General features: G+C 58.9%; 3 protein-coding genes across 6 annotated transcripts; 2 read left to right on the top strand and 1 right to left on the bottom strand.

The window, feature by feature from the left end:
* The first annotated feature begins 7,446 nt into the window (after window positions 1-7,446).
* Window positions 7,447-13,554, top strand: CDC42EP5 (CDC42 effector protein 5). 2 transcript variants are annotated; one of them, XM_060085362.1, is made up of 4 exons: window positions 7,447-7,724; window positions 8,089-8,231; window positions 12,067-12,591; window positions 12,849-13,554. In XM_060085362.1, the coding sequence occupies exon 3, from the start codon at window positions 12,067-12,069 to the stop codon at window positions 12,526-12,528; it is 462 nt and encodes a 153-aa protein (XP_059941345.1). In that variant the 5' UTR covers window positions 7,447-7,724; window positions 8,089-8,231; the 3' UTR covers window positions 12,529-12,591; window positions 12,849-13,554. The 2 variants fall into 2 exon arrangements, with proteins under 2 accessions (XP_059941345.1, XP_059941346.1); XM_060085363.1 differs by having other exon boundaries at window positions 12,846-13,554.
* Window positions 13,555-13,622: 68 nt separating this feature from the next.
* Window positions 13,623-15,679, top strand: LENG9 (leukocyte receptor cluster member 9). The gene has a single exon (XM_060085255.1). The coding sequence runs from the start codon at window positions 13,629-13,631 to the stop codon at window positions 15,309-15,311; it is 1,683 nt and encodes a 560-aa protein (XP_059941238.1). The 5' UTR covers window positions 13,623-13,628; the 3' UTR covers window positions 15,312-15,679.
* Window positions 15,377-26,815, bottom strand: LENG8 (leukocyte receptor cluster member 8). Of its 3 annotated transcripts, none has more exons than XM_060085202.1 (16): window positions 26,681-26,814; window positions 24,944-25,036; window positions 24,187-24,361; window positions 23,736-23,837; window positions 22,899-23,009; window positions 21,942-22,194; window positions 21,564-21,705; window positions 21,141-21,329; window positions 20,477-20,755; window positions 20,254-20,394; window positions 19,828-20,113; window positions 19,156-19,257; window positions 19,007-19,075; window positions 18,796-18,925; window positions 18,507-18,714; window positions 15,377-16,179 (listed from the first exon to the last, which is right to left on the bottom strand). In XM_060085202.1, the coding sequence occupies exons 2-16, from the start codon at window positions 24,979-24,981 to the stop codon at window positions 15,873-15,875; spliced, it is 2,532 nt and encodes an 843-aa protein (XP_059941185.1). In that variant the 5' UTR covers window positions 24,982-25,036; window positions 26,681-26,814; the 3' UTR covers window positions 15,377-15,872. The 3 variants fall into 3 exon arrangements, with proteins under 3 accessions (XP_059941185.1, XP_059941186.1, XP_059941184.1); XM_060085203.1 differs by having other exon boundaries at window positions 16,091-16,641; XM_060085201.1 differs by lacking the exon at window positions 15,377-16,179 and having other exon boundaries at window positions 16,548-18,714; window positions 26,681-26,815.
* Window positions 26,816-27,872: the final 1,057 nt, after the last annotated feature.

Genomic DNA, 27,872 nt, shown 5'->3' with positions numbered 1-27,872 from the left:
ATATCTCAGTGGTCAAGTAGGCATCAGCTGAGCCCCATCTTTGGTCCTGTTGTGTAGACTCCATGCAGGATTCAGATAAGACATATTCAGTCAGAGCTTGAGGGTAAATTGGAAAAATACGGGGGATGGCTGTAGTTGGCAATGACTCAAACTCCCTTCACAATCCATGCATCCTGAATATGGATAAAGCTCAGAAGCCCAGGATGTTGGTCCCACACTCAGCATCACAGCCACTGGAGCAGACCAGCATGTCATATAATGTTCGTTTTCCCCTATCCACCTCAGAACTGTCCTTTACCAGACCAGGTTCAGGATACCAGATACTGGGTATGACCAAAAGATAGAGGACTGGGCTCACACCAAACCGGTTTTAAAACCTAGATCTGCCTCTTGCTAGCTCTGTATCCCTGGGAATGTCATTCTCCCTCTCTGAGGCTCACTTTGCTTTTCCGGAAAATGGCAATGATAATGGTGTCTGCTTCAGAGGAAGCAGGTGATCAGAGATTATTCTATTCTGTTTCTCATAGGAAGCAAGCAGTTTGGCTAAGAGCACAGGATCTTGAGCCAGGCATCCTGAGATTTGATCATAGCTCTGCCTTTTATTAACTTTGTGACTGAGGGTAAGTCACCCGATTGCCTCTACTTTGTCATCTATCAAATGAGGATAATGCCAGGACCTGCTTTGTGGGGCTTTGGTGAGACACGAAATAGTTCATACACGAGGTGTGTGGAGTAGAATGCCTGGCATTTACTTAGCGCTCAGTCAAGGCTGTGAGCTGTCGTGACTATTGCCGTCATCATCATGTGCCTAGACACAGCCTGGCAAACCGCTTGGGTTTGGTAATGATAGCTGCTTTTATGAATTATTGTTAGGATTTCTGTGAGGGTCCTTGGATCTCTGACACGGATGAAGAAACTAAAGCTACAAGGTGAAAAGTGGCTTGCCGGGGTCACACAGCCAAGAGCTCCAAGCCAAGGCTGTCTGACACCAGCGCACAGGCTTTGGCCGCATTCCCGCCTGCCCACATTTAGCAGAAGGGCAGGAAGGACCTTAGGAATCCCTGACCCACCCTCAGGTGGAAGACCGAGGCTCGTGGTACTTTGGCCAGGAGTTTGCAGCAATTATCTCCTGGCCCTTCCCTATTTCCTCAACTTTGCCAGTTGCGCCAGGATTCGCCTTTCCTTCACAGAACCTGCAAAGGATCCCAGGAACTTTTCCTGCTGGGGTTGTAACCAGAGGGGGAGGGAACTGCAGATGGTCATTTGGAAACATTGTTGGTTGTCCAGGCCACGGGGAGGGGGGGGCTACTGACATCTAGTTGGTGGGGCCTTGGGAACATCCCACAGTGCACAGGATGGCCCCCAACCCTCCCACCACAAAGAATGATCCAGCCCTTAACGCCAGTAGCTCCGCTGGTCTATGTGTTTGTAAGAGCCCAGCCCAGTTGGAAGGTGTATACTGCAAACTAATTTTATGGGGCTTGGATGGGATGAAGTCATTAAAACCTTATTAGTTAGGGTTATTTTCCTTTCTCTCTTTACAAGGTGGGGCGGCGGGGGGCAGAATTCCCTGGAGGTCCAGTGGTTAGGACTCCGCGCTCTCACTGCTGAGGGCCCAGATTCAATCCCTGGTTGGAAACGAAGATTCCACAAGCCGTGAGGTGTGGAAAAAAAAAAAAAAAAAATCTTTCCTTTCTCTCTTTCAAGGAGGATGTATTCAGGTATCATTTATGTAACTAAAAATTACTTTACAAAAGAAGAAACAAAAATAGCAGCAAATGTATCCAAACCAAGGAAAGAAATAAAACTCTTTCCAAGCTGTGTGTGTATTGGGGGGTGTTGGGGGGGGAATGCATTGGGAGCCAGCTCAGCTGGAAGGAGGAGGGAGCTCCAGAGACAGAGCTCAGGCCAGACTGGCTGCAGTCCCAGGGCTCCCTCTGTTGGCACAGATCCTGTCTCCAGCTCTTCTTATTTTTTCTTTCTTTCTTTTTTTTTTTTTGGCCGCACTGCATGACTTGCAGGATCTCAGTTCCCTGACCAAGGATCGAACCCTCGCCCCCTGGAGTGGAAGTGTGGAGTCTTAACCACTGAACCACCAGGGAAGTCATCTGTCTCTGTCTCTCTGTCTCCCTCCCTCCCTCGCTTCTCTCTCACCCCGTCTGTCCCCACCCTCTCTGGCTTCCTCCCCTCTCCTGCTGCATCTAGCTGAGGCTCTTTCAAAGTCCTTTGGGTTGTTGGAAATACTTCCTGATGGGAAAACCCGAACCCTGGGTCAGCATCGTCTGCTCACTCCTGAGCAGCTGGGGAAATTCCCACAACTCCACGCATAGGTCACCCTGCTTATGGTCTCTGCTCTCTGTGGCCTTTGGTAGAGGCCCTGCCCTGCTGACTCAGTTTCCTCATCTGCTCAATGGACATAATAACAGCACCTGCCTCATAGGTTGATATGAGGACTAAATGAGATAATAAGATGGAGTGCTTCGAACAGAGCCCGCACACAGCAAGTGTTCAGTAGACTTGTCCTGCAGTTCGTCTGGGGCTCAGACCTGAACCAGCTTCCCCTCCCTTCCCAGCACAGCCGGACGCCTCACCTCCTCCACCCCTGCCTCTGCCTCACCCAGATCCAGGCAGTGGAGCCGAGCCCCCGAGGCACCGCCCCACCTGTGCACTGATCCGGGCTGCAGTCACCCCTCTGTCCTTCCTCCTGCTCCTTCAAGAGGCAGCCCCCACTGCCCTGGGCTGAACCCTCCTCAAGTGCTCTAGACATGGGCTACCCAGTACCTGGACCACTGGCCCCCAGTGGCTGTTTCCATGTAGAATCAATGAAAATTAAATACAATTAAAATTTCACTTTCTCAGCCCCACTAGCCACATCTCAAGTGCCCAACGGCCACATGTGACTACTGTACTGGACAGTCCCATCATTCCAGAAAGTTCTGTTGGACAGATCCTTTTCTTCCCTGCTCCTGGAGGTCCTGTCCTTTATAGAACCTACCTCTCCTGTATCTTCCATCTCTCCTTCTGAGTCAGGGTCAGCCTGCCTGAGTTCAAATCCTGCCTGCGCAACTTTAGGGCTGCATTAGCTAAGTTACCTAAAAATTAAGAGACAAACAAACCAAAAAAACCCTCTCTGTGCCTCAGTTTCTCCATCTGTAAAATGGGAATAATAATACCAACCTCCTCTCGCCCATAGAGTTATTGCAAAGATTAAGGTTACATATGGAAAGAGCTTAGAACAGCTCCTAAAAAATTCTAAGCCCTTGATAAATGTTAGCTGCTATTATTGTTGTTATATACTTTCTTCAAAATGCTGAAATAAGCTCAAGCCCCCTTTTTAAGTCTGTATGTAGTAGCAATGAATGAGTCCCGAAAGAAACTGCTAAGTGGGAAAAAAGTGGTAGCCCAAAACCATCCAGTATAAGTTCCTTTGTGTGTTTAAAATGTGTGTTTAATATGTGTTTTCTTAGAGCACCATGTTGATCAGCTGTTCTCAACCAGGGGCAATATCGCCCCTCCAGGGGCCATTTGGAAGCAATGCTGGTCGTCTAAATCGTGGGGAGGGGGAAGCTACTGGCATCTAATGGGTGGAGCCTTGGAACGCTGCTCAACATCCCACAGTCCACAGGATGCTCCCACCACAAAGAATGATCCAGCCCCAAATGCCAATAGCTCCGAGGTGCAGAAGCGCTGGTCTATGTGTTTGTAAGAGCCCAGCCCAGTTGGAAGGTGTATACTGCAAACTAATTTCATGGGGCTTGGATTGGACAAGGTGATCAAAAGTAAGTCAGAAAGAGAAAAACAAATACCGTATGCTAAAACATATTTATGTGGAATCTAAAAAAATATATATTCATGAAGAACGTAGGGGCAGGACGGGGAATAAAGACACAGACCTACCAGAGAATGGACTTGAGGACACGGGGAGGGGGAAGGGTAAGCTGGGACGGAGTGAGAGAGTGGCATGGACATATCTACACTACCAACTGTAAAACAGATGGCTAGTGGGAAGCAGCTGCATAGCACAGGGAGATCAGCTCGGTGCTTTGTGACCACCTAGAGGGGTAGGATAGGGAGGGTGGGAGGGAGACGCAAGAGGGAGGGGATATGGGGATATATGTATATGTATAGCTGATTCACTTTGTTATAAAGCAGAAACTAACACACCATAGTAAAGCAATTATACTCCAATAAAGATGTTTAAAAAATGTCTATGTAAAAAACAAAAACAAAAAACCTTATTAGTTAGGGTAATTTTCCTCTCTGTCTTTACAAGGAGGATATCCTTTATGTAACTAAAAATTACTTTTTCAAAAAAGAAACAAAATAGCAGCAAAGGTATCCAAACCAAGCAAAGAAACAAAACTCCTTCTCCGACCCCTACTTCTCCCTCCAGATATCCAGCCTGTTTTGCTCTCCTTCCTTTCACAGCGGACGCGCGGACTCCCAAGTCCTCTGCACATTTTCATCTCCTCCCTCTCTCCCTTGCCTCCACAGCCACAATCTGGCTTACGCCCGCCCAGCCCCCGTGGGCAGTTCTCACTCTGGCCACCGGTCACCTCTGGCTTGCTATTAAATCCAGTGGATCTTTTTTTTTTTTTTTTTAATCAGACTGAGACTGCAGAGAGGGGACCTGTGCGTCCTCCAGGGCTTCTGCAGCCCATCTCTCTCCTCCTCCTTCTCTTTCTCTGGCTGCTGCCCGGCCCTGGTCCAAGTTCCTTCCCCCTTTTCTTATCTCTCAATGTCACCCTTCTCAGCTGCTTCATCCCAGAACCCTGCTCTTCCCGCACTTCAGTCCAGAACCAGCTGCCTAATTTGCGGGGTGCATTGCAAATGAAAATGTGGGGTTCCTTGTTCAAAATGATTAATAATGTGAAGATAGAGCAAACCATGAAACCAAGTGCAGAGGGCCCTTCTAGGCGTGGCGACCCCAGTGACTGCACAGGTCGCTTGCCCATGAAGCTGATCCTGCTTCCTTCTCCTCCAGGCATGGTCTCTAGCATCTCTTGTATGCCTGCTCCTCCTCCCAGGCTCTCCAGCTTGGTGGCCACGCCACCATCCCCCGGGATCTGCCCTCTGAGGGTCCTTGGGGTAGACAGAATGCACCTCTAAGGATATCCAGGCATGAATCCCTGAAACCTATGAATATATTGTATCATGTAGCAAAGGGACTTTGCACACAAGATTAAAATTAGGAACCTTAAGATGGGGAGATTATCCTGGTGTGACGGTTCATTTTACTTGTCTGCTTGGCCAGGCTGTAGTACCTGGTTGTTCAACCAAACACCAACCCAGGTATGGCTGGGGAGGCGTTATGTAGGTGTGACTAACATCTATACCCAGCTGACTCTAGGTAAAGGAGATGGCCCTCGAGAATGTGGGTGGGCCTCACCCAATCAGTTGAAAGGCCTTCACTGCAAAATGGGCAAGAAATTCTGCCTTAAAGAGCACAGCGTCAGGGACTTCCCTGGCAGTCCAGTGGTTAAGGCTCTGCCTATCCAATGCAGGGGGCATGGGTTCGATCCCTGGTTGGGGAACTAAGGTCCTGCATGCTACGCAGCGGGGCTCAAAACAACAACCAAACCAAACCAGAAACAAAGACCGAGGCATCAGCTCCTGGCCTGACTGAGAGTTTCCAGTCTGTCTTGTGGAATTCAGGCTCGCCAGTCCTTAGCACTGCAAACTCCAATTCCTTGACATAAATTATGTATACTTCTGTATTGTATGGATTACCAAGTAATATATTAATACATAGCCATTACCGATGGTGATATATGTATGATGCCTGTATTTTCCAGGTGGGCCCAGCCGAATCACATGAGCCCTAAAAGCAGAGGACCTTTTCTGGCTGGAGGGAAGAGGGAGATGGGGCAGGCCTGCAAATCAGGGACACCTGAAGCATAAGAGGGGCTCAACTTGCCGTTGCCAGAGGACAGACACGGGGAAAACACCAGAAGGATGCAGGCAGCCTCTTGGAGCAGACCAGCCCCCCAGCTGACAGCTTAACAGGTACAAGAGTTTTTTGTTTTGTTTTTGTTTGTTTTTGTCTTTGACGTGATGAAAGCGTTTTGGGACTAGATAGAGGTGATGGTTGCACAACATTGTGAATGTACTAAATGCCACTTTATTTTTTATTAATTAATTTAATTTTGGCTGCGTTGGGTCTTTGTTGCTGCGCACGGGCTTTCTCTAGTTGCGGCGAGCAGGGGCCACGCTTCGTTGAGGTGCGTGGGCTTCTCGTTGCGGAGCACGGGCTCTAGGCACGCGGCCTCAGTAGTTGTGGCACACAGGCTTAGACGCTGCGTGGCATGTGGGGTCTTCCCGGACCAGGGCTCGAACCCGCGTCCTCTGCATTGGCAGGGGGATTCTTAACTACTGTGCCACCAGGGTAGTCCCCTAAATACCACTTTAAAATGAGTCATTTTATGTTATGTGAAGCTAACGTCAATATAAAATAATTAAAACTTTTACTCGTTTATTTATTTTGTGGCCACGCCACGTGGCATGCAGGATCTTAGTTCCTAGACCAGGGGTGGAACCCGTGCCCCCTGCAGTGGAAGCATAGAGTCTTAACCACTGGACCGCCAGGGAAGTCCCTGGATTGTCACTTTTTGTCTCTGTTATTTAAACATTTGTCTTGGTTACCGAGGTTCCGGTGACCACTCTCCTACCCCCACCTTCAATTTTGCCTTGGATGTGAGTCCCAGCCCTCTTCCATTCCTTCCCCCTCCTGGATCGTGGAGGGGACCCTCTACCACCTGGATCTGACCCTGTTCTTCCTGCTCAGCACCCTGCCCAGGACAAAGGACAAGGCGTAGGCTCCCCGTGGCTTTCGAGCTGATCTCTCCAGGCAAACCAAACTCCACCCGGTGCTTTAGTACCCGCTGCTCCACCTGACGGCCCAGCCTGCTCTGAATACCCTCCCTCCTGTCCCCAGCCCTGTAAACTCCCACTCCTTCAAGATTTTTTCAGCTCAAGCCACACCTCCTTGTTATCTATGAAACTAACTCTCTCCCTCTCCAGCCCCAGCATCCCAGCGCACAGCTGAGCCAGCCTCCTCCCCGGGGCCTCTACCTCCCCCAGGTCAGGCCCTCTGGCACACTGGCCGCTGACCAATCTTCCTCACACCCACATCTGACTCTTCTTGTCGCCCCTAGGCACTGGCACTCCTTTCTGTGGACGAGTAGCTCCAGGCAGGGATATTCATCCAGGGAGCTCTCCAGAGCAGGGTGAGAGCTGCTCCGAGGTCACATCCATCCTCCTGCTGGTCTCACTGCCTGACCTTGTCTGTTTCTCTCTCTCTCTTTCAGGCCCACACATACTCCCTCAACAGCTGCAATCTGGAAGAAATTATTCTTCTACACAGCCAGACTTCCCCAGTTTCAGGAAATTCCAGGCTGGCAGGGGGAGGGGCCGAGCTGGGGGCCGCCCTGTCCATCCATCCATCCCCCGCCCCGTCTGCTGTGTTCTCGGGCGGGCGCACACCCAGTGCCAGCCTCCTCCCCTGGCCCACACTCAGCCCGGCGGGGCCTCAGCTTTTCCACCGCTACTTCCTAGTCCTTTAAATCCTAGAGGCAAACTTTTGGGGGATAAGGAAGGCTGGGAGGGACCTACTCCTTAACCCTCTCTGCCCCAGACAGACTGAGCTGGACTGGGCGTGACTCTGTGCCCCTTTGGGCTCCTACCATGGCCCCCGAGAGGGGCTGACACTTCAGATCCCGGTGCAGGTAAAGAAGGGACCCCATGTCAGGGTCTGCCCGGGTTGGGGCTCAGACTCCTGGGTCTGAGGGGGGAGGGGCTGGGGGCCTGGACCCCTGGGTCTGAGGGGGGAGGGGCCGGGGGCCTGGACCCCTGGGTCTGAGGGGGGAGGGGCCGGGGCCCTGGATCCTGGGTCTGAGGGGGGAGGGGCCGGGGGCCTGGATCCTGGGTCCGAGGGGGGAGGGGCTGGGGGCCTGGACCCCTGAGGCTAAGGATCAAGAGAGCTAGGGGCCAGGACTCCTGGAACCTGAGAGAGAAGGAGGTTGCACTCTGCGCCCGGCCGCCTGGGTCCGGGATGCCCCTCCAGGTTCCGCAGGACCCTTCCTTTGCCAGGTGAGATCCCGCCCGGAGGAAGACGGAAGAAGGCGCGGGCCTGGGACTGGGAGGCGGAGGCGGGCTCCGAACCAAGAAGACGGGGTTCCCAGCTTGAGCCGGAGCCTGAGAGTTTGCCTGCCCAGTTCAGCGGGGACCACGAGGTAAGGGGCAGTGGTGGCCCAGGGTCCCCGGTCAGGTCTGGAGGGAAGCCGGACAGCCGGCCAAAGGGACGGCGGCCGCGGCCGCTGAAATCCTGGGCCGCAGCCACGTGGCCTCAGGAAGCGCGCACTGGAGCCCCGAGGGGGTCGGGGGCTCCCAATCGCGGGTCCCCCTGCCCCGTCTGGGTCCCACCCTCCTTGTTGCCTCTCCCAAAGGGCTGAGAACCAGTCGGGCTGGATCTGCGGCGAGTTGTTATTTCCTCTTGGTGGGGCTGGGGCCCAGAGAGGACAGAGGTGAGCCAGCTGTGCCCCCCACCCCTGCAGCTGGAGCCTCGGCCCGGAAGGAGAGGGGGCGGGGGAGGCGGGAGGAAGGCGGCTGAGCCGAGAGCGCGCGATCACCGATCACCGCGTCCCAGGGTCCCATCCCGGCTCCTGCTCTCTGCCTGCTTTAAGATTGTCACGACAACAGCCCCTCTGTACAGAGCTTGGGCCTGTGACGGCCTTTTTCCGAGTATGACCTCATTGCATCAAGCACACAACAAGGGAGATAGAGCCTTGTGTTCAGGGGGACACCGAGGCTCGGAGAAGTGGAGTGACTGGCCCCCGAGGTCTCAGAGCTAGTGAGGAGAAGTGGTAGCTTTCAAAAACAATTTTGAACTCATTGTTCTTATCCAGAATGGGAAAAAGAAAAAAGCAAAGCAAACAAACAAACACAGTCAAGGGTGTAGGAAATCCCTGGCCTTGATATCAAAACATTATTTTTTCCATGGGTCTGCACACCCTGTCCTTTGGGGGCTGTGAGCAATATCATATCATCCTTTGACTCCGGAGTTCGTCTGCCTGGGTTCCAAATTCAGCCCCCAACATTTGCTACTGTGTGATCCAGGGCAAGTTACTTCACCTCTCTGTGCCTCAGGTGCCACCCACGTCTGTAAAAGGGACAAAATAACAACGGTCTCCCCTCACTGGGTTGTTCCAAGGATTAAATGAGTTCATTCATTTGTGTGAAGCACTTAGACCCCTGCCTGGCCCAGAATAAGTGCTCGGGAAATAAAATGTCAGCATCATGAGTATACTGTACGACAGCCCCTTGCAAACAGGCATTCTGATTTCCCATTTTTCAGAGGAGTAAACTAAGGCTTAAGGCTGAGGAAGTTAGTTCCGGGTCCCACAGAAAGGCAATGGCAAACCTGTTGTGTTTGGTGTCAGAAACCAAGATCTTAATATGCTGCTAAGTGCTGGAAAATCAGTGATGTCACCTTGCAGGGTGATAGGAGGATGGGACGAGGGGCAAGGTAGGGGGTGGGCAGGGAGAGGAGGCAATAGCTGAGGGCCGTCCAGGGAGGAGCCAGTTCAAGGGACAGCAGGCAGTGGAAGCAGTAACTCTGGGCTCTGGAGTCCCACAGAGCTGGCTTTGTGACCTTGGGCAAGTCATGTACCATCTCTGAGCATCTATTTCCTTCTCTCGGACAGGGGAGAATGATTCAAAGTAGGACTCCACTGAGCATTTATTGAGCATTTGCTGTGCGCTGGCTACGGTGCTAAGACTTTCCATGGACAACATCTCCCCAGTTCTTGCAAAGAGACTGGATTATTATATGAGCGTCATTCCATTTTTGAGATGAGGAAGTGAGGTCAGAAACGTTAAGTAATTTGCCCAAAGTTACACAGCAGTGGGCACAGTCAGATCCAAGTCTGGGCAGTTGGCTTTCTGAGTTCTGCTCCTTTGAACCATGAATCACTGCCCGGGGCTAAGGGGTGCCTGCTAGCTCTGAGACAGGATTTTGTTTTTTTTAACTGTGGATTGAGATTCATTAATGAGCAGAGGTCAGCCTTAAAAAAGAATAATAGGGAGTTCTCTGGCAGTCCAGTGGTTAAGACTCCGTGCTTCCACAAGATCCTGCATGGTGCAGGGTAAATGCATCATGCAGACATTTATTTATTTAGTTAGTTATTAAATAAATAATAAAATAGAATTGAAACTGAGTGCCTAGCATGTGTAAGAGTAGGTCTCAATTCACAAAATGTTTGTTTCCCTTATGTGGGGCTGGGGGGTGGTGGGGAAGGAATGGTGACTGTGTGCCAGATTGCAATAAAATATATTTATTCATCTAGGTTGAGGTCAGGGAAGTTTGAGAAACACAACAGAGGTGGTAAATCAAGACTGGTTTTCCCAGAGAAGTAACTGTAAAGTGTACGTGTGTGTGTGTGTGTGTGTGTGTGTGTGTGTGTGTGTGTGTGTGGGTAGGGGAGAAGGCAGCTCTCAGAACGTATCCATCTATAATTATTTCAAATCCTTTTGGCTTTGATTTTTCTCCACGTTATCACTGATCTTTCCCAGGGTGCTGGTCCCTGAAAGGACAAGGCTGGCTGCTTTGCCTGCTTTGCAGGATTAGATCTAACTTTTGTTCCCGTTTTGTCTGGGAACACATGCCCTTCCCCAACACTGTCACTGTCAATTGGCTGGAACGGTTAAAAATATAGTTTTCTTTGACTGAGTATTTCTATGTGTCCTGCAAGGAAGGTAGTGTTATTTTATCCATTTTCCAGAAACAAACAGAGAGCGATCACATAATTTATCCCAATTCATACAGTTGGCAAAGGGTGGGGCTTCAATTCAAATGGAAAGGTTTTTTTTTTTTTAATTGTTATTATTATAGTAACAGTGACTGTTAAAACAAAAGTACAAGGTCATCAAAGTCCCTCCCAGAAGTTCCATAGAAACAGCCAAGTTCCAGGATATGGGCAAAGGTTGGCAGGCATATCTATTTACCGTCGAGTCTGATGCCATCATGCAGCTGTAGGGCGCCCAGTTTACAGTTCATGAGCCACCGGTTTGGAATTTATGCCATTCTTACCATGTTTTAACATAGGAAAATTTGCATGATTATTATTGTTACTCTTGTTTTCCAAGAAGTAAGACTTACATGTTTCTTTCAAAACCAGATAATTCAAATTATAAAATGCTGTACAAATATATAGATTTCCCAGGCCCACCCTAAACCTCCCAAATTACAATCCTCAGGCCAGCCTACATGATGACTTTTGTGTGTTCTAGGCAAAGCTTTCATGGAGATAATTATATATATATATATATATATATATATATATAAAATTATATTTTACGACTGCGTTGGTATAAAGACAAACATAATCCAGACGTTTTAAAATAAAACACGGCAGCCCCGTCTGGGAAGGGGCTTCTGTACACCATGTGTTGAGGGGGAGGGTCTCATCTGCGATCCCCGGGTTTTGTGGGCTCTGCAGGCCCCAAAGGCGGGGCTGGAGAGGAAGACCTGGGCCTGTGTCCCTGCCCTGCGGGAGCTGGGGACCAGTGGTCTCAATAAAGGACAAGAGGTTCAAAAAAAAAAAAAATAATAGAACGTTTAAACATGTGTGCGGGCCTCTAGAAGTGTGGCGGGCCCTGGGCACTGACTGTGTCTGCTGCACCTAAAGGACAGCGTCCGCCCTGTCTTCAGGGTGGATGGCCCTGTGTTTAAGCTGGAGTTTCTGTCAAGTTTGGGAAGCAGTCCAAAAGGCTTGGTGAAGCATGTTGCTTGTTCTCTGACCTATAGAAAGCTCAAACGTTAGTTCTTAGTGGAATTAACATATGGGCAGACCTAAATTTGAGTCTGAGATTTGAATCAAGCAGCTGTGACCTCGGACCTCTGGGAGCCTCAGTTTCCCCACTTGTAAAATGGGAGTAATTCCACCACCATCATCCTGTACTTATAGAGAGCATCCTCTGAACGGCGTGCTAGGCCCAGGGCTGGGAACACGGAAGGCCTCGGTGGCGTCCTCCCGGGGGAGGCCGTGCTAACCCGTCCCTATCCCGCAGATGCCGGTCCTGAAGCAGCTGGGTCCCGCGCAGCCCAAGAAGCGGCCGGAGCGCGGCGCTCTGTCCATCTCCGCGCCGCTCGGCGACTTCCGGCACACTTTGCACGTGGGGCGCGGCGGCGACGCCTTCGGAGACATTTCGTTCCTGAGCCGCCACGGCGGCGGGCCGCCCCCTGAGCCCCGGCCGCCGCCCGCGGGGGCCCCGCGCTCCGCGCCGCCGCCTGCCGTGCCGCAGCCCCCGCCGCCCACCCTCCGCGCGCCAGCGCCCGCCGACCCGCTGCTGTCCTTCCACCTGGATTTGGGCCCCTCCATGCTGGACGCAGTGTTGGGCGTCATGGACGCGGAAAGCCCGGGCGCCGCCGCCGCCAAGCCCGACGTGGACCCCGGCCCCGGGGCGCAGCACCCTAGGGCCCGTTGCCTCCCCAACGCGGACCTCGAGCTGGACGACGTCATCGGCCTGTAGGCACCCCCATTCCCTGCGCCCTTAACGTCCAGCGCCCCACTTCTTTATACATAAACCGACAAGGTCTGTGCCCCGGGTTTTGTCTGTTCACTTTGCATGTGGGAAGGGGGGACGGGGAGGCGTGACGGGGTCCTGGCGCCTTTAAGAGCTAGGTGTGTCACGTGGGGTTCCGGTCCCAGCCAGGTGGGTGGAGGTCTCAGGATTAGCCTGGTGTAATGGGATGCGGCCCCTTTAAGAGAGCCAGGGGCGTGGCTGGGCGGTGCCCCTCCCAGGGGCGGGGTCCCGATGTGGCCGCTCCCACAGCCTGTTTTTTTCAGCAGTGTTGGCTGCGCGCCGCCGCCGCCTGCCGGACGCGGCCTCGGGCCCGGCACGGCTGTGACCCCGTGAGCTCCGCGTCTCCAGTGGACCCAGCCCAGGCGAGCTGTCCTTTACCCCGGCAGCGGCCGCACAGGAAAAGTGGCCGGGAAGAGGCGTGGTCCCCGTAGAAAAGGGACGCCCCAAAGATGTGTCATCCCGAGGGCGACAGTTGCGTCCCAAACCCGGGCTACGAAGTTCGTTCTGAGCCTACAGGCGTCCGGTTGTCCCGCGGAGGTCGCGGCCCAACGAGGGCCCGGAGGGGCGTGACAGCACATGCAAATCATTAGGCGTGCGGGGTGTGCGAGCCAGGCTTGTCAGGGGCCAAGAGGGCGCGGGGCCGTATCGTTAAAGCACTGGACTAGGGACGGGGCCAGGTTCTCTAAGGAGCAAGAGTGGCGGGGCCGCACTTGTAAATCATTAGCGGAGCCAAGCTCGCTAAGGGGACAGAAGAGGCGGGGCCGCACCTGTAAGACCTGTAAGGTATTTGAATCGGGGGCGGGGCCGCATATGTAAATTATTGGGGCCGGGCTCGGGGCCACAGATAAAAACCGCTTGGCTGCAAGGATCAGGCGCCCCCAGGGCACCGCGGAGGGCGGTCTCACGCGCGAGGTGCTTTCCAGGTCGGGGCGGGGCCTGAGCCTCGACCGTGACGTCACAGCTGTGCCTGGCGCCCGTGGCGGCAGGACTGACACAGGTGCGGAACGGCCTGAGCGGGACGAGCGCGCCAGCCGCACCCCACTCCCATGGCGGCGGCCGGAGGGCCGGAGCCGCCCGTGGGGGCCCCCGGCGCGGAGCCCGCGCCGCCGCCGGCCTGCCGCTTCTTCCTGGAGGGCCGCTGCCGCTTCGGTGCCCGCTGCCGCCAGCCCCACCCCGGGGCGCCGGCGCCGGCCCCGCCGCAGCCTAGAGGCGAGCCCGAAGCAGAGGCCAAAGCCAAGAAGCCGCCGCTGCGCACTGCTGCGGCCGTTATCCAGCGCATCCGCTGGGACCCGCTCCTCGACCCGGCCGACTTCTCCGTGAGCTACGTCGACCGCTTCCTGGGCGTGCGCGAGGAGCCCTTCCTTTCCTTCTGCTGGGACGAGCCTCTGGCGGCGCTCGGGCCGGGCGTTCTGGCCGTGCCGCAGCACCGGGTGCGCTACTTCCGCTTCCGCGGCCGTCTGGTGTGGGACCGCGCCTCGCGTACAGACCTCGTCTTCGGCTCAGGCTTGGCTGCGGGCCGCGGGTCCACCATCCTGGACGCGCTCGACGGCGGGGACGCGCACCAGACCGGGCATGCGAGCGACGGCGAGCACGTGCACGGAGCCGGAGGTGAGAGCGACGGCGTGGACGCGCACGGGACCGGGGGCGCGCACGACGGCGGAGACAGGGGCGGGGACGGGACCGGGACCGGGACCGGGGATGAGAGTGACGGCGAGGACGCGTACGGGGCCGGAGGTGCGCTCAGCGGTGGGGACACGGCCGGGGCCGGAGGCGCACTGGACGGCGTAGCTGCGACCCGCCTTGGCACCGGTGCGGTTGGGCGCGTACAGCCAGCTTGGACGGGACTCCGGGCCGCCTTGGCCCCGGATGGCGGAGGCCCCGAAGCTGGGTGCCTGGCGTTGGCGGGGACGTTGTCGAGGCTCCAGGAGCGGGAGTTGGGCGGCCCCGGAGGCCAAGGTTCCTCGTGGATGCAGCCAAGAAGGGCACTGAAGCCAGCCGCCGCCGCTGCCGGGGACCTGGAGCCCCCGGGTGGGGAGCTGCCGGCTGTGGTAGCCCCGGGAAGGCCCTCGGAAGGCCTCTCTGAGACGGAAGCGGAGTGGGGTCCCGGGGTCTGGCCCGTGGACTGTGGAGCAGCCGGGGCCGCGGGCCCTCGCCAGCCCCGCCCCACGCACTTCGTGGCCCTCATGGTGACAGAGGCTGAGCTGCAGGCCGGGGTGGCCAAGGTCCAAGAAGAACTGGTGCGAGATGCACCAGCTTGCGCGGCGTTCACGGTGCCTGCTCAGGCCCTGCACCTGACAGTGGCCCTGCTGAGGCTGGCGGGCCCCGGGGAGATGGCGGCTGCAGTCGACGCACTCAGAGGCGTGCTCTCGGACCCCGGGCTTCAGGTCCCTCCGAGGCTGAGGTTTAGGCGCCTGGTGCTCCTGGGCTCCCGTGTGCTCTGTGCACCCCCCCACCCCCCTTTGGAGAACATGGCCCAAGTGCTCAGCCAGAGGCTGGAGGCCGAGGGGCTGAGAGTGCTGCAGCCCTGCAGGGGGTTACACCCCCACCTCACCCTGGCCAAGGTGCCCCAGGGTTCCAAAGTCGGTCTCCCCAAGCCTGGGTTCAGCCCAAGGCAGGAGCTGGGGAGCCAGCCTCTGGGGAAACTCTGGCTGTGCCGCGTGGGGAGGTCAGGGGGCACCTACCAGGCCGTGGCGGAGATCCCCCTGGTATCTCAACCCCAAAAGAAATAAAGGCCAGGACCCAGACACCCAGAGGAAATGTAGCCCAAGGCAGAAGGACAAAACGTGCACACGTGTTCTCTCTCTCTCTTTAATTTTGGTTTCTCTCAAGCTTTCATATGGTGCTCAGTGCTCCAAGGAAAGAATGAAGGAAGGAAAGGGGAGGGGGAGAGGAGGGGGAGGGGAGGCAGAGGAGGAACATCTGGAAAAAAAGCAGCCTGACAGTCCAGCTGTTTGCAAACTCATTGCACATCCTCCAGTTACATGGCAGAAGAGGGAGGGAGGACGGAAAAGAAAAGGGGAGGAAGAAAAATAACTTAAATAAACACACACAGAAAGAAAAGAGAAGGAAACATGACGTGAGCTGGTGATCCATGAGGCGGGGAGGGAGGGTAACCGTTTTACCTGTGCTGAACCAAGGGAGAGCGGGAGCAGGCGGCGGCGGGAGGGAGAAAGGGGGGAAAAACCAGAAGAAACATTGGGGTGGAGGGAGGAAGGGACACGGAGACAACTTAATACAACTGCAGACGGGGCGGCCCGGCTGTCGAGGTCCCGCGATGGCCTCCGGAGTCCTCAGTGCAGGGTGGCAGTGTGCATCTGGCGGTGGCGAGGCGGTGGCGTTTCTGCGGTCGGGGGCCGCGGGCAGGGCACAGTCTCTACGCGGCTCCCCTCGCCCCGAACACTGAGGCCCCAGAGGGCTGGGCAACAAGTCTGTGGTGAGGCAGCGGCGGCGGGCAGCGGGCTGGTGTGCTGGTGCCCCTGCCGCGGGCGGGCACGGGCGGAGCGGCCTGTCCTCTTCCACTGGCCCCCCCGGCATGGGACGGGCCAGCGTGCCGGGTCGCTACCGGAGTACAAGCTCGAGAGAGAGAGAGAGAAAACACTGAGGCAGCGTTAGTGGAGGGGCCGGGTGGGCACAGACGACCCTGCAGACCACGCCCCCAGCCCTCCGCCGTCCCCCCCCCCTCCCCGTCCCATCCCTCAGAGACAAAAAATAAAAATGTAGAAAAATCTCTGTACAGACTCCCCGGTGGGAAAATGGGGGCCGGGCTGGCGGCTCTTCCTGGAGCCCACTCCCCACAAATTAATTTACAACCCAAGTCCACGGCTCAAACACAAAACCCGCCGAGGCGGCGCTGGGGGGCTGCAGCCCTGCCCCCCGCCCCCCGGCGGCGCTGGTGCTCAGAAGGCCGGCAGCTGCGCCAGGCTGAGGCGGCAATCGACGCTGGAGTTGTCCGGGCCCGTGTAGGCCAGGCCCAGGGGCTCCAGGAAGGCGCGGCAGGCGGCCTCGCCCTCGAAGGCCAGCTCGGCCTGCAGGTAGGAGACTGGCAGCGCAGGGCGGAAGCTACGGAGACAAGAGGAGAACGCGATGAGGCGGGCGGCGGGCGCGGGGGGGCCCCACGAGCGGGCAGTGGGCGCCCCCCTTTCAGGCACCCAAAGGTCTCCTCAGCACGTCACCTGCCGGCCCCTCCCCAGCCTCCCCCTCAGGGGCTCGGGGGGGCCCGGGGCGGGGTGGGCCCCAACCCCGGCTGTGCCCCCCCTCCCCCTCACTTACCTGTGCGGGGGACAGGAGGAGAGGGGACAGGAGGGAAGGGCCCAGCTGGCTCCTCTGCTGGCCGGGGCCTGAGCAGCCCCTCAGGAGAGGGCCCAGGCGCACAGAGCCACGCATGGGGGGGGCGCGGGGCGCAGCTGGCGGCTACTCGGCCCCACCCCTCCCACTTGCCCTGAGCTGGGTCCGAGGACTAAGAGAAGGCTTGGCCTGTGCCGGGAAACAGCTCTTCTAGGTACCGCCCCGCGGGCTCACTGCGCTCCCTCCCAGAAGCTGTCACCCTACCCTTTACAGATACACACCAAGGACAGCGCAGCGGCAGAGCCACTTGGCCACTGTCACCTAGGAAGTAAGCAAGTGGCAGAAAAAGCTCAAACCAGTCCTGCCTGAAGCCCCCACTCCCTCACAGCCCTGGAAGTCCGGGGGGGCGGGCACAGGAGAGCCTGCTGCCCAACACGGGGCTGGCCCCGGCCCACCGAGCCAGCGAGAAGCCGCGCCACCCTCCGGAGCCGGGGGACACAAGACCGTGAGGCCAACGACAGGCCAGAGCCCGCCCACTGGCCAAGCGCACACAGGCTGAGGCAGAAACGGCAAGTGCCGAGGAAGAGACAGCGGCCTGCCCGCTACAGCCCGGGGGCGGCACAGAAGCTCGGAAACTGCAGGAGGAAGAGAAGAGCCTGTGCGGCCGCGGAGCACACACCCGGGGAGCCCGGGGTCCTTCAGGCACACGGCCTCCTCGCCCCTGGTGGCTCGGAGAGCGGGTCCCGCGGCCCTGCCGCCTGTGTCTGCCCCGCTCCCTCCTCTCTCTGCCCGCGGCCCCCGCCCCGCACCTTGCCCTTATATCGGCCTGACCCAAACTGGATCCTCGGAGTCTCCTAACCTGCAGGGTAAGTGTCCCTCCCCAGCTGCAAACCACCCCCACGGCTCCCAACAAACTGACGTGGCACTCAAGGCCCGCGTCCTCTGACCAGGGCTTCCCAGCCTCAGCAAGACTGACACTGCGGCCAGGTGACCCAGCTGGGGGCGCCCTGTGCACTGCAGGGCGCTGAGCAGCACCCCTGGCCTCCACCAGCAGAGGCCGGGAGGACCCCCGGTTGTGACAACACAAAAAGTGTCCTGCCTTCGCCTGGGGGCGTCTCCCGCCTGACCGAGAACGTGAGCACAGAGCGCGCTCTCTGGGTCCCGTCCCGGCCTAGCCTGCCTCACACCTGGTGTCCCTGAGCACGCCGGGGCTCTCAGAACAGCTCAAGTGGCAGGGCCTTGGCCCTGAGCCCGCGGCTGCCAAGGACACGGCCGCCTTTGCTGGGCGTCCCCAGAGCGGGAGCTCAGCCACAGGAGCGCTGAAGAAGGTGGGCCGAGGCCGTGGAGAAAGGGGAGCCCGGAGCAAGGAGAAGACAAAGTGGGGTCCAGGCTGATGCGAGCAGAAGGCAAAGAGAGGCAAAGGGCCGGGGAGCCCAGAGCGGTAAGAGACAGGACGACGGAGGAGGGCGCTCCGCGCAAGGGGGAGGGACCAGAGGGGAGGGCCGAGTGCGGAGAGGAGAGAAGCGGAGAGAAGACCAGGGGAGCTGAAGGTGCCTCCGCAGCGGGGAACGGAGGGGAGGAGGGAGGCGGCGCTGAGGCCGCAGAGCAGAGGCCCAGGGGGAGAGCTCAGCTTCACATACGTTTTGATCATTGCCTTGAGGGCGGCCTTGCGCTCCCGGTCTGCAAACTTGTCCACGAGGTAGCCAGACATGCAGGGCGCATGCGAGTACAGCCGGAAGAAGCGGTGGTAGTTGCCCAGGGCCCAGGCTGCCCTGAGCGCCAAGGCGTGGGCCACACAAGGGTCCGCCTTCAGCTCCCGCGTCAGGTACGCCAGCTCCGTGGTGATGTCTGCGGCCGGAGACGAGGAGGTGAGCAGGGCCGGGACCGGGGGGGGCCCGTGGCTGCCCCGCTCTGCGGGCTGCACCTCACCTCCTGAGTTCTTGGTGAAGATGTAGTAGAGGATGCGGTAGGCAGTGAACTCGCCCACGTTGCCGGGCAGGTTCTCAGCGTACAGGGACTTCAGCTGCGTCTGGCACTGGTTGAACTCTTCGTGGTCACCCTGGGGGGCACGCAGGGAGGGGCAGAGTGAGGCCGGGCGGGGGGTGGGGGGGGAGCCGAGGGAATCCCGTCAGCCCCTCACCTTCTCCAAGGCGATGCGGGCGTGGGTCTCGTACACCTCGACCGTGAACTCGGTGCGCACACCTTGCACCTGGGCGGCGGAAGAGTGGATGTCACACCAGAGCAGGGTGGGACCCAGCAGTGCGGCCCCCTCCCCGGCCCCTGCCTCACCGTCAGGTCCTGCCGGATGGACTTCATCTGCTCGCAGGCGAAGGCGTAGTCCTGCTTCTCCTTCCAGTGGGACTTGACCATGCACAGCGACTTCTTCAAAACCTGGGAAGGAGGTGAATTGTGGCTCAGCGTGACCTGAGCAGGGCGAGCAAGGAAGGATGTGCTAAAACCTGCCTCGGTTCCACCAACTCGGGGTCTTAAAGCAGGGGCTCGATCCCGACATTACAGGGAGGAGAACCTAAACCGGTAAGAGCGCACAGTCTCCCGCGTCAGCACAGGCTGCGCGTGCGCCCCGGGAGGACACGTCAGCCCCGCTCCCAGCTCGGGCCTCAGGGGACATCAGGATATGGATGTCCCAGTGTCTCACAGGGACTGGCCGGGGACACCGGCTTCCTTCTCCTGGTCTCCTAAGCAGGAGACGGAGGCTCGGAGGCCGGCCCAGCCTTCCGATGAGGCCACAGGCCCTGGACTCGGCTCCGAAGCACAAGCTCTGGGTCCAGTTCACCTCTCGGTGCCTCAGGCCTCCAGGGCCCAGTCAGCCACAGGCCCCCTGTGCACAGGCAGGTCAGGATCTTCCCCGAGCCAGACCCCTGCCCACCCCACCGCCTCCTCCCATGTTGCCTCTGCCATCCTCGCAGGGAGGACCTGCCCTCGCCACCAGGGGGCACTTACCGCCACGGGGCGCACGGTGGACGGGTCGGGGGCGCAGGTGAGACGCAGGTAGTGCTTGGTGATGTCAGGGCAGGTGCCCACGATTTGCAGCTCATGCCAGTCGGGGTCGGCCCCGCCGCTCTCCAGGCTGCCCATCTGCAGCACCAGGGGCTCCAGGCGCAGGCGGCGGGAATGTCCGTGCTGGAAGCGCGCCGCCCGCTTCTGCTTCTTCAGCTCGCGCTCGGGATCCTCACACTCCAGGGCCGCCATCTTCTTGCGGCTGCGCTTGGTGGGGGCTAGGTCGTGCCTGGGGAGGGAGGGAGGAGGGGGCCTTGAGGGGGCAGGCGTGGCGCCACCCCCTGCCTCTCCACCGCTGTCCAGACACAGCCCTCTCCCTCCCAGGAGCCCCCAAACCGGCCCCTCCTCCCCAGCCCCCCAAAGCCTCACCTCTTCCCACGCTGCGCCCTGCCTCGGCCCCGGTCCATGTGGGCCCCCCGGCCTCCCCGGCCCTTGGGGGGTGGGTTCCTGCGACCCACAGGGTGACACTCATTCCCTGAGTAGGAGCTGTCGGAATCCGAGTGCGAGTCACTGCGCGGAGGAGCACGAAGGTGAGGCCTGAAACGGCTCCTCCCCCCGCCCCCCCGGGCCCTGCCCCCCGGCGGCTTCGCACCTGCGGCGGAAGTGACGGGTCGGGGAGCGGGAGGAGGAGCGGGAGCGCGAGTCGGTGCTGGAGGAGGAGCTGTGGTCCTTCATGAAGACATTGCGGTTGCCGAACTTGGCGAAGCTGCCGCCCCGGGCTCGGCCAGCACCCCCAGCCCCGGGCGTCCCTCGCTGGGACTGGGCACCCCCGCCCCTGGTCGCTGAGCCTGCCCCCCGGGGAGGGTGGAGGCTGCTAGGGGCCTCCCACCGCTTCTTCTTGGGGCTCTCAGCCACAGGCTCCCGAGTCAGCCTGGGGATATAGCAGGGGAGGGCATCACCACCCGGCGCCCCGACATCCCCAACGCCTGCCACCCGTCCCTGGACACACAATCTCAGAAGGAAGGGCACTTACCCAGGCAACTCGACTAACACGACGCTCAGGTGGGAGGCAATCCCAAGGTTTTGTGTGTCTAGAGGCTGCGGGCAGCCGCTGAGGAGCACACCTCCCGCCCTCCACGCTCTCACCCCCGGCACTCCAACCCCGGCAGCTCCTGGGCCTCGGCCCCACCCTGGCAGCCTCCCGCCCCCAGGACCCCATCCTCTCGCTCCTTCTCTTCGGGGCCCCGGGCACCTAGGACGGCAGGTCTCCAACTGCAGCACCAGGCACCTCCCGAGCGCCCCCCGGCCCCACGCACCCAGGCAGGGGCTCCCGGCTCCAGTCGATGGTGTAGGCCGAGCCGTCCTGGAGCCTCGCCTGCAGCACCTCCTTGAGCAGCTTCTCCGTCCGGTCCTTGTCCTCCTCCGACTCGCAGGCGGTGAAGCAGCGCTCCACGTACTCCTTCATGTCCTGCGGCCAGTCGTCGGGCTTCCCGGACAGGCTGCCCCTGGCGGAAGGAGGGCGGGTGCAGACACTCGGTTGGGGAGCGGCACCCCACGACCCAGCCGGGACTGTCCTCACCACCCCTCCTGAGCGGGCGGGCGGGCGAGCAGGCGCTGGGGGCGAGCCCGTGGCGGGGGACGCTCTCTGCTTTCTAAGGAGCAGGCCGTGCCAGCGGGCCGCACGCAGATGCCGAGCACCGTGCCCAGGGGCTGGGGCCAGGCAAGGGGGTGGCTGTCACCTGTGGTTCTGGGCCTTCTCGGGGTTGGGCTGGGGACCGAAGCTGCCGTGCTGGCCCTCCGTGGTGGAGCCAAAGCTCTGGCTTGTGACAGCGAAAGGCCGTTTCTGAATGTTGAACTTGAGCCCACCAGTCCCAGGGGCCGCTGTGAGGGCAGCGAAAGCTGGGGTGAGGCCCCCCCCAGGCCCACGTGGGTGGCCCCGCCACCACCCCCACCACCGGGGCAGGAGCCGTGAGCTCCAGAGAAGGGCGCGCGTTCCGAGGGGCCCCACGCACCGCCCCAGGAGGTCCAGAGAGCGGAGGCAAGGGCCGAGCACCCCACGTGCCTCGCGCCAGGAGTCCCGTGAGGCCCCCTTCCCTCCACGGCCCAAGGCCACTCACGCTTCATGCGGTTCCACAGCTGCTGGCCCTTCTTGGGCTTGGCGGGCTCGCTGTAGCCGTGCTGCCCGTAAGCCTGGCCCGAGGCGGATCCTGCCTGGCTGTGCTGCGTGGCAGGGGCTGTCCCGGGTTGCGGGCCGTTGCTCAAAGGGTGAGCCCCCCGCGGGGGGTTGGAAGGCTGAGGGGGCTGGGCCGCTGGCAGCTGCTGAGGGGGCGCCTGGTACGACAGGCCTTCGTCCATACCCGGGACCGGGGGCTGTGGGCGGAGCGGCCGCTGAGGAGGGAGCGGGGGCCCCGAGCTGGCCCTCGTGCGGGGTCCTCGGCCACCTCAGCTCTCAACTCCGCGGCCGCCCGCACCCCCACAGCCCAGCAGCTCAGGCACGGCTCTACGCTACTCTCCCCGTGCTGAGCGGCGGCGGCCCCCGACGGCACCCCCGCCCCGGCAGTCAAGACACACGCGTGGCACACGCTCACGGGAGCCCCGCGATAAAGCCGCGATCCTTCCCCGCCCCCGCCAGGCCCCCGCCACCGGACGGCACCGCCTGAGGCGCAGAGAGCGCGTGACTTGTAGTTTCGCCACCAGGGAGCTGGGATTCACACCCAGGTCTGCCCACGTCCCAGGCACGAGCTCCACCGCGCCTCCCAGCTGCACGTGAAGTGCAAGGCTAGAGTGTGTGTGCGTGCGTGTGAGAGAGAGACTGTATGCGTGTGGGCACGTGCTGAGGGGGAAGCACAGGAGAAGGCTGCCACGCCACGAAGTGCTCCCACCGTCACCCCACGCCTCAGCCCCTGGCCGTGCCCGAGCCCTAAACCCACTCTGGTTTCAAAAACTAAGCTTTGCCTTCTCGTTCTCAGATCAGGAACTGCTGGGCAGGAGCAGCTGAAATAACGCAGGTGTCCCCACCGCTGGCCCACCACACCCCGTGCGTGGACGTGAGCCGGGGCGGGCTAGGGCGTTACCTGGTTCAGAGTCCCTTGGTGCTGCGCTGCGGATGGCTGCTGCGGTGCGGCTGAGCCGTAGGAGCCGGCCATCCCGTACTGCGAGGGGGAGCCATAGCTCTGGTACATGCTCTGGCGAGGGCACAGCGGGGCAGAGTGAGCGGCGGGCCGACTCCTCCCCTGGAGGCCTGGACCCGCGCCTCTCCCCCAGCCGCTCGGTTCGCGGTCCTTCACTGACCTCTCACCCTCCCTCTCTCCACCGCATAAAAGCGCCCAACTCCCTCCGGCTGAAAAATTACCAAATAAAATGATCACCTCCATGTGTCCCACAGTCCACTCCCTTCAACAACTATTTACTGAGTACCAACCCATCTAAACACTACAATACGATGAAAAGTAAAGACAAAACGAACTTTGCACTCAAAATACACGCCACAGTAGACACCCAACACAGCCAGCAGTAAGCAAAGAAGAAAAGCCACGCAGAGAAGCCGAGTGGCAGGGTGAGCGGCGGGAACGGCACCCTAAGTAAAGCCCGTCCCAGGACGCGCACCTGAAGGCGCTCTCGGGCAGCCCTCTGCTAGGCGAGGACACAAGCAAAGGGCTGAGGCGGGGAGCGGGCGTGGACTTGGTGTGTGCTGAGGGGGAGGAGTCTCTGTGGCAACGTGAGCACAGGGAGGGCAGCGTGGGTGGCCACCGAAGGAGCTGGGCGTTTACCTTGCGGACCACGAGCTCAGGGAGGGTTTTCCAGCAGCTGTCACTGCTGTGGTCCATCCACCCACTGCCCCTGGACCCTGCCCGACTGATTCCACCCCCGCCCCTCCACCGCCTGCCCCTGCCGGGCTGGCGGGCACTCACCACGGGGTAATAGTAGCTGTACGGGTAGGCGTAGCTGTACTGCTGGTACCACTGGTAGTAGTGCTGCTGCTGCAGAGCTGAGGCTTCTGCCTGGGACACATACTGGGGGGAGGAACCACGTGCCATCAGTGCTGGAAGCAGGAGCCCAGGGCCCCGCCACGGCGGGTCTGTTTACTGGTGGTTAACTGCCGAGGGACGGCAGTGGGTCCACATCTCTGCACAGAGCGCCGCCACCTCTGCCACCGGACACGAGCACCCCTCCCTCCTCAGGCTGGACTCCCAACGACCTCGTAGTGCCCGAGACTCAGGGAGACGGACCTTGCTTCCCCTCCTCAAGGGCCCCTAGGGTGTCTTCAGAGCACCCTGCCCTGGGGATACGAGGGGACACCAGGCGTGTGCGTGTGCCCCGCGCCCGCTCAGGGGACGCAGGTCCCCCGGGGACGCTGCTCACCTGTGCGCTGGCCACGGGCCCGCCGCTGCCGGCCTTGGCGGGGCTGCCAGCAGCTCCTGCTTTGCTGATGCTGGCCAGGGCCTGGCGGGCCTTCTCCCACTCGGGGTTCTCGTGCATGGGGGTCTCCATGCCACTCTCTCTGCCTGCCCCGGCCACCATGCTGTACTGAGAGGACCTGCAGAAAGGGGACATCGAGTCAGCCCACTCTCCCACTGCAGACGGTGGGCAGGATGGAAGCAGGCAAACACCAGGGCTGGAATCCCGGAGCCTCAATTTTCTACTCTGTGACACACTGACAGCCAGTTTCTGCTTCACGGTCTCCAGTGAGCAACAGGTGCGATGACCTCCCTAAGGTACTTTCCAGATGCCGGCTACATACAGATGTTAAAAATCAAACAAAAGGATCACCAGGAACCACAAGACTTAAAACAAGACCTGATGCCTAGCAGATCTAAATGCTTTATGAAACCACAAATTCTGTCTGATACCACCTCAGTCAGAAAGTCATCACACTGTTTTGGAAAAGTGTTGGAGGCTGCCTCTTAATCACAGTCCACGGAACGAATCACCCCACTTCTGTGAAACAAGCACCGCACTGTGGAAGGTGAACGCTCAGAGGAGCGCCTCGGGCCCATCCCTACCCCAGGGGCTGTGGCATCGCGGCCCCCCATGCTGTGGGAGGGCCCATCCGGAAGACAACACTGGGTCTTGCTTCCTCTTGCCCTCCCCTCCGACCCATCCCTCTAGCCTCACTAACCAATCCGTGCTACGCTGATCACCCACGTTGGCCGCCATCTGGACCCTGGGGTGTACGGGGTGGACCTCGGGAGCCAGACTGCTTTTTCACTGTCTGCAAGAAAAAGAACGAATTAGGGAGACTCCAGAAGGAGCAAGAAACATGGCAACAAATAGAGAAGAGAAGCAAATGGGCTCACGAGAAGCCAGACAGAAAAGGGAGTCTGAGAAAGAAGGAGCCAAGGGGTAAACAATCTGAAGAGAATTCTGGGTGTGGAATTAAAGGGCTACAGCCTGAGGGAAAGACCCTGGCCCCTCTGCAGGGCTCTAGGTGGACAACAAAGGACTTGAAAACAGGTAAGTCCAAATGAGTTTCCCAGAGAGAAAGAGAAGGATCGGAAGCCCATGTGAAGAAAGGGAAGGGTTCGAGGGAAACCCCAAAACAGGGACAGGGTCAGAGGGCAGGGTGGGGGACCTCAGGCAAGGAGCAAGGAGAAAGACGGCTTCTGAGAAGAAGCTCTAACAAACAAGGGCTAAATGAACCTCCAGGCTGAAAGACCTGGAAAAACCCATGAGAGAAAGTCTGTAAAGAGGGAAGCGTTTGAGGAAGCCTTGAAAAAACGGAACACTGGAGAATGCAGAAGTCTGGGAGGACAAGCGGATTTCTGGAAGTTACTCCGGGAGCAGGAAGAGAGGAACCCCGGGAGTGAAGAAGTGAGTTCTGAGAAAGCTCTTAGAAGACTGAGGTCAGGAAGGCCCCCTAAGGATAGAGAAAACCGTACATGGGAGGTTCCTAGAAGCACGAGTAGACCTGGGAGAAGAGAAGAGGCGAGCCCCTTGGTTGGGGGTCCGGAGAGAAAGCTTTGGGGACGCCCAAAGAGGTCCAAAACATCTTTAGGGACTTGGAGTGCGGTGGAGAGGAGAGAACGGCCAGAGCATGAAGGAATGTCCTGGGGGCAAGAACTGGGGGGCCTAGACTTGAGGGAGGAATTGAGAACTATGGGGGTGCTCAAAGGCGAGTCCCGCTGGAGAACCCGAAAATCCTACAAGAAGTGGAGATGTAAGAACAGGAGTCTGGAACTGGGAAAAAGCCTAGAAAAAACAAGCCATAAAGAAGAGACCGAACGGAATTGGGCGGAAGGGTGGGGGGCAGGGAGGTAGGGGGGTCACGAGTGGGGATAGTGGGGGGAGCCCCGGGACAGGAAGAAAAGTGGGGTAAGGTCTGGGGGCGCCTGGTGAGAGGTTTCTGGGATGGGGCGAGAACCGGAGGCAAGGGGGCACCTGGCCGTCCCGCAGGCTCGGGGAAGGCACAAGGGGGCTCCGGGTGGAGTAAGAGCTCGCCCGGATCCTCGCCACTGGCCCCGAAGCCACCGCCCCGGCCAAGCCGCGCGTGCGCACCACGTCCCCGGGTGGGGGGAAGAAGACAGCGCAACAGCCGCCCGTCGCCAGGGGCACGCGGTCCTCTCGAAGGAACTGCCGGGTCAATGGGGGTTGAAGAAAGGGGTGCTCTGGGCCCAAGAATTCCGAGCGCGCGGGTGGGGAGCAGAGACCGACGGCGCAGGCGCGAGGGTGCGCAGCCGCACTCCCCACCACTCGTGCGCAGGCCCAGTGGCCCGGGCTCCTCCACACCCTGTCGTCGCTCGCGCGCGGCGTCCGTTGGTGCGACCGCTGCCGAGGCCTCGGGGCCAGCGGGGCGTAAGGCCGAAAGGAAACGCCGCCTCGGCCTACCCGTCCGCCCGCCGCCGCTCGGTACACCCACCTCGTCCGTATGCCCCCAGGACTCGTCAGCTGCGGCTCCAAATGATGGCAACACGGCCTCAGGACTGCTCCCCACCCGGCTGGCTCTTGTCTTCCTTGGGCTTCGACGCCCGGATCGTGGCGTCTTGACGTCACGCGAAGGCCTCGCCCCGCCTCCCTCGTCCCCAGGCAGCCAATAGACGCCACGAGCGTGATTTGAGCCCCCCCCCTTCCGCCTACGCAACCACGCGGTGGGCGTTCTTAATGCAAGCCGGAAGCCGGGGTGGGGACGGTGGCCCCGAGGGGACACGCGCGGCATAGTTCGCAGGTTCCGCGCCCTTCCACGCATCCTTGTTTTGGTTCAGTTGGTGGTAGCCATTACTGTTCGTAGACACAAATTAGTGTCATGAGAGTTCTAAGACTACCCATCGTGTAATGATGTGCAAGACGAGGGAAGAGAATGATGGACCCAAAGAAGGCAAGAGAACATGAGAACAGCCTCCAGCCGGAAAGGGGAGCTTCCCTAGTAAATAAAACCGGAATGGCGTACCTGGCAGAGGGAATGGCGTACCTGGCAGAGGGAATGGCGTGTGCTAACACACAGAGGCGGGAAACGAGCGTACTGTACCTTGGGGAGACGGCGGGGGTCAGGTGGCTGTGGTAGAACAGAAGTGTGCGGGGTCCAGGCGTCAAGAGATAGATCTGTGGAGGTGGGCAGGTAGCAGATCCTGAAAGGCCATCGATGTCCGGCTGAGGAATTGGGACCATCCCAAGATAAAAAGGCCCTTCTTTGAACTCCTTGCAACTAATCTTTTGAGTATGCCAGCTGTTTCCACCCAGGGCTCTGATTGAGAAAATTATCCAGTCCAGTTCACGTGCCGGTCACTGTAGTTATAGCAGGTGGTATTTAAGATGCAGCGATTTCCTTCCCATTTTCTGTTATTAAAAACTTTTGTTGATAACTGCGTGTCATTTTGTTACTGTTAGCACAGTTCATCTTTTTTTCCATCCTTTTACTTCTTTTTTAATTAAACTTCTTGTTTTAGAGTAATTTTCGGCTTACAAAAATGTTTCAAAGATAATTCAAAGTCCTGCCTACCTTACACCCAGTTTCCCCCAATGCTGTAGTATGTTTGTTAAAACTAAGACACCAACACTGGCACACTACTGTTAACTGCAGACCTTATTTGAATTTCACCACTTTCCCCTTTACG

Source organism: Mesoplodon densirostris, chromosome 19, assembly GCF_025265405.1.
Source record: "Mesoplodon densirostris isolate mMesDen1 chromosome 19, mMesDen1 primary haplotype, whole genome shotgun sequence".
In the NCBI taxonomy this organism is placed as follows: Eukaryota; Metazoa; Chordata; class Mammalia; order Artiodactyla; family Ziphiidae; genus Mesoplodon; species Mesoplodon densirostris.
This window is presented reverse-complemented; position numbering and strand designations above follow the sequence as displayed.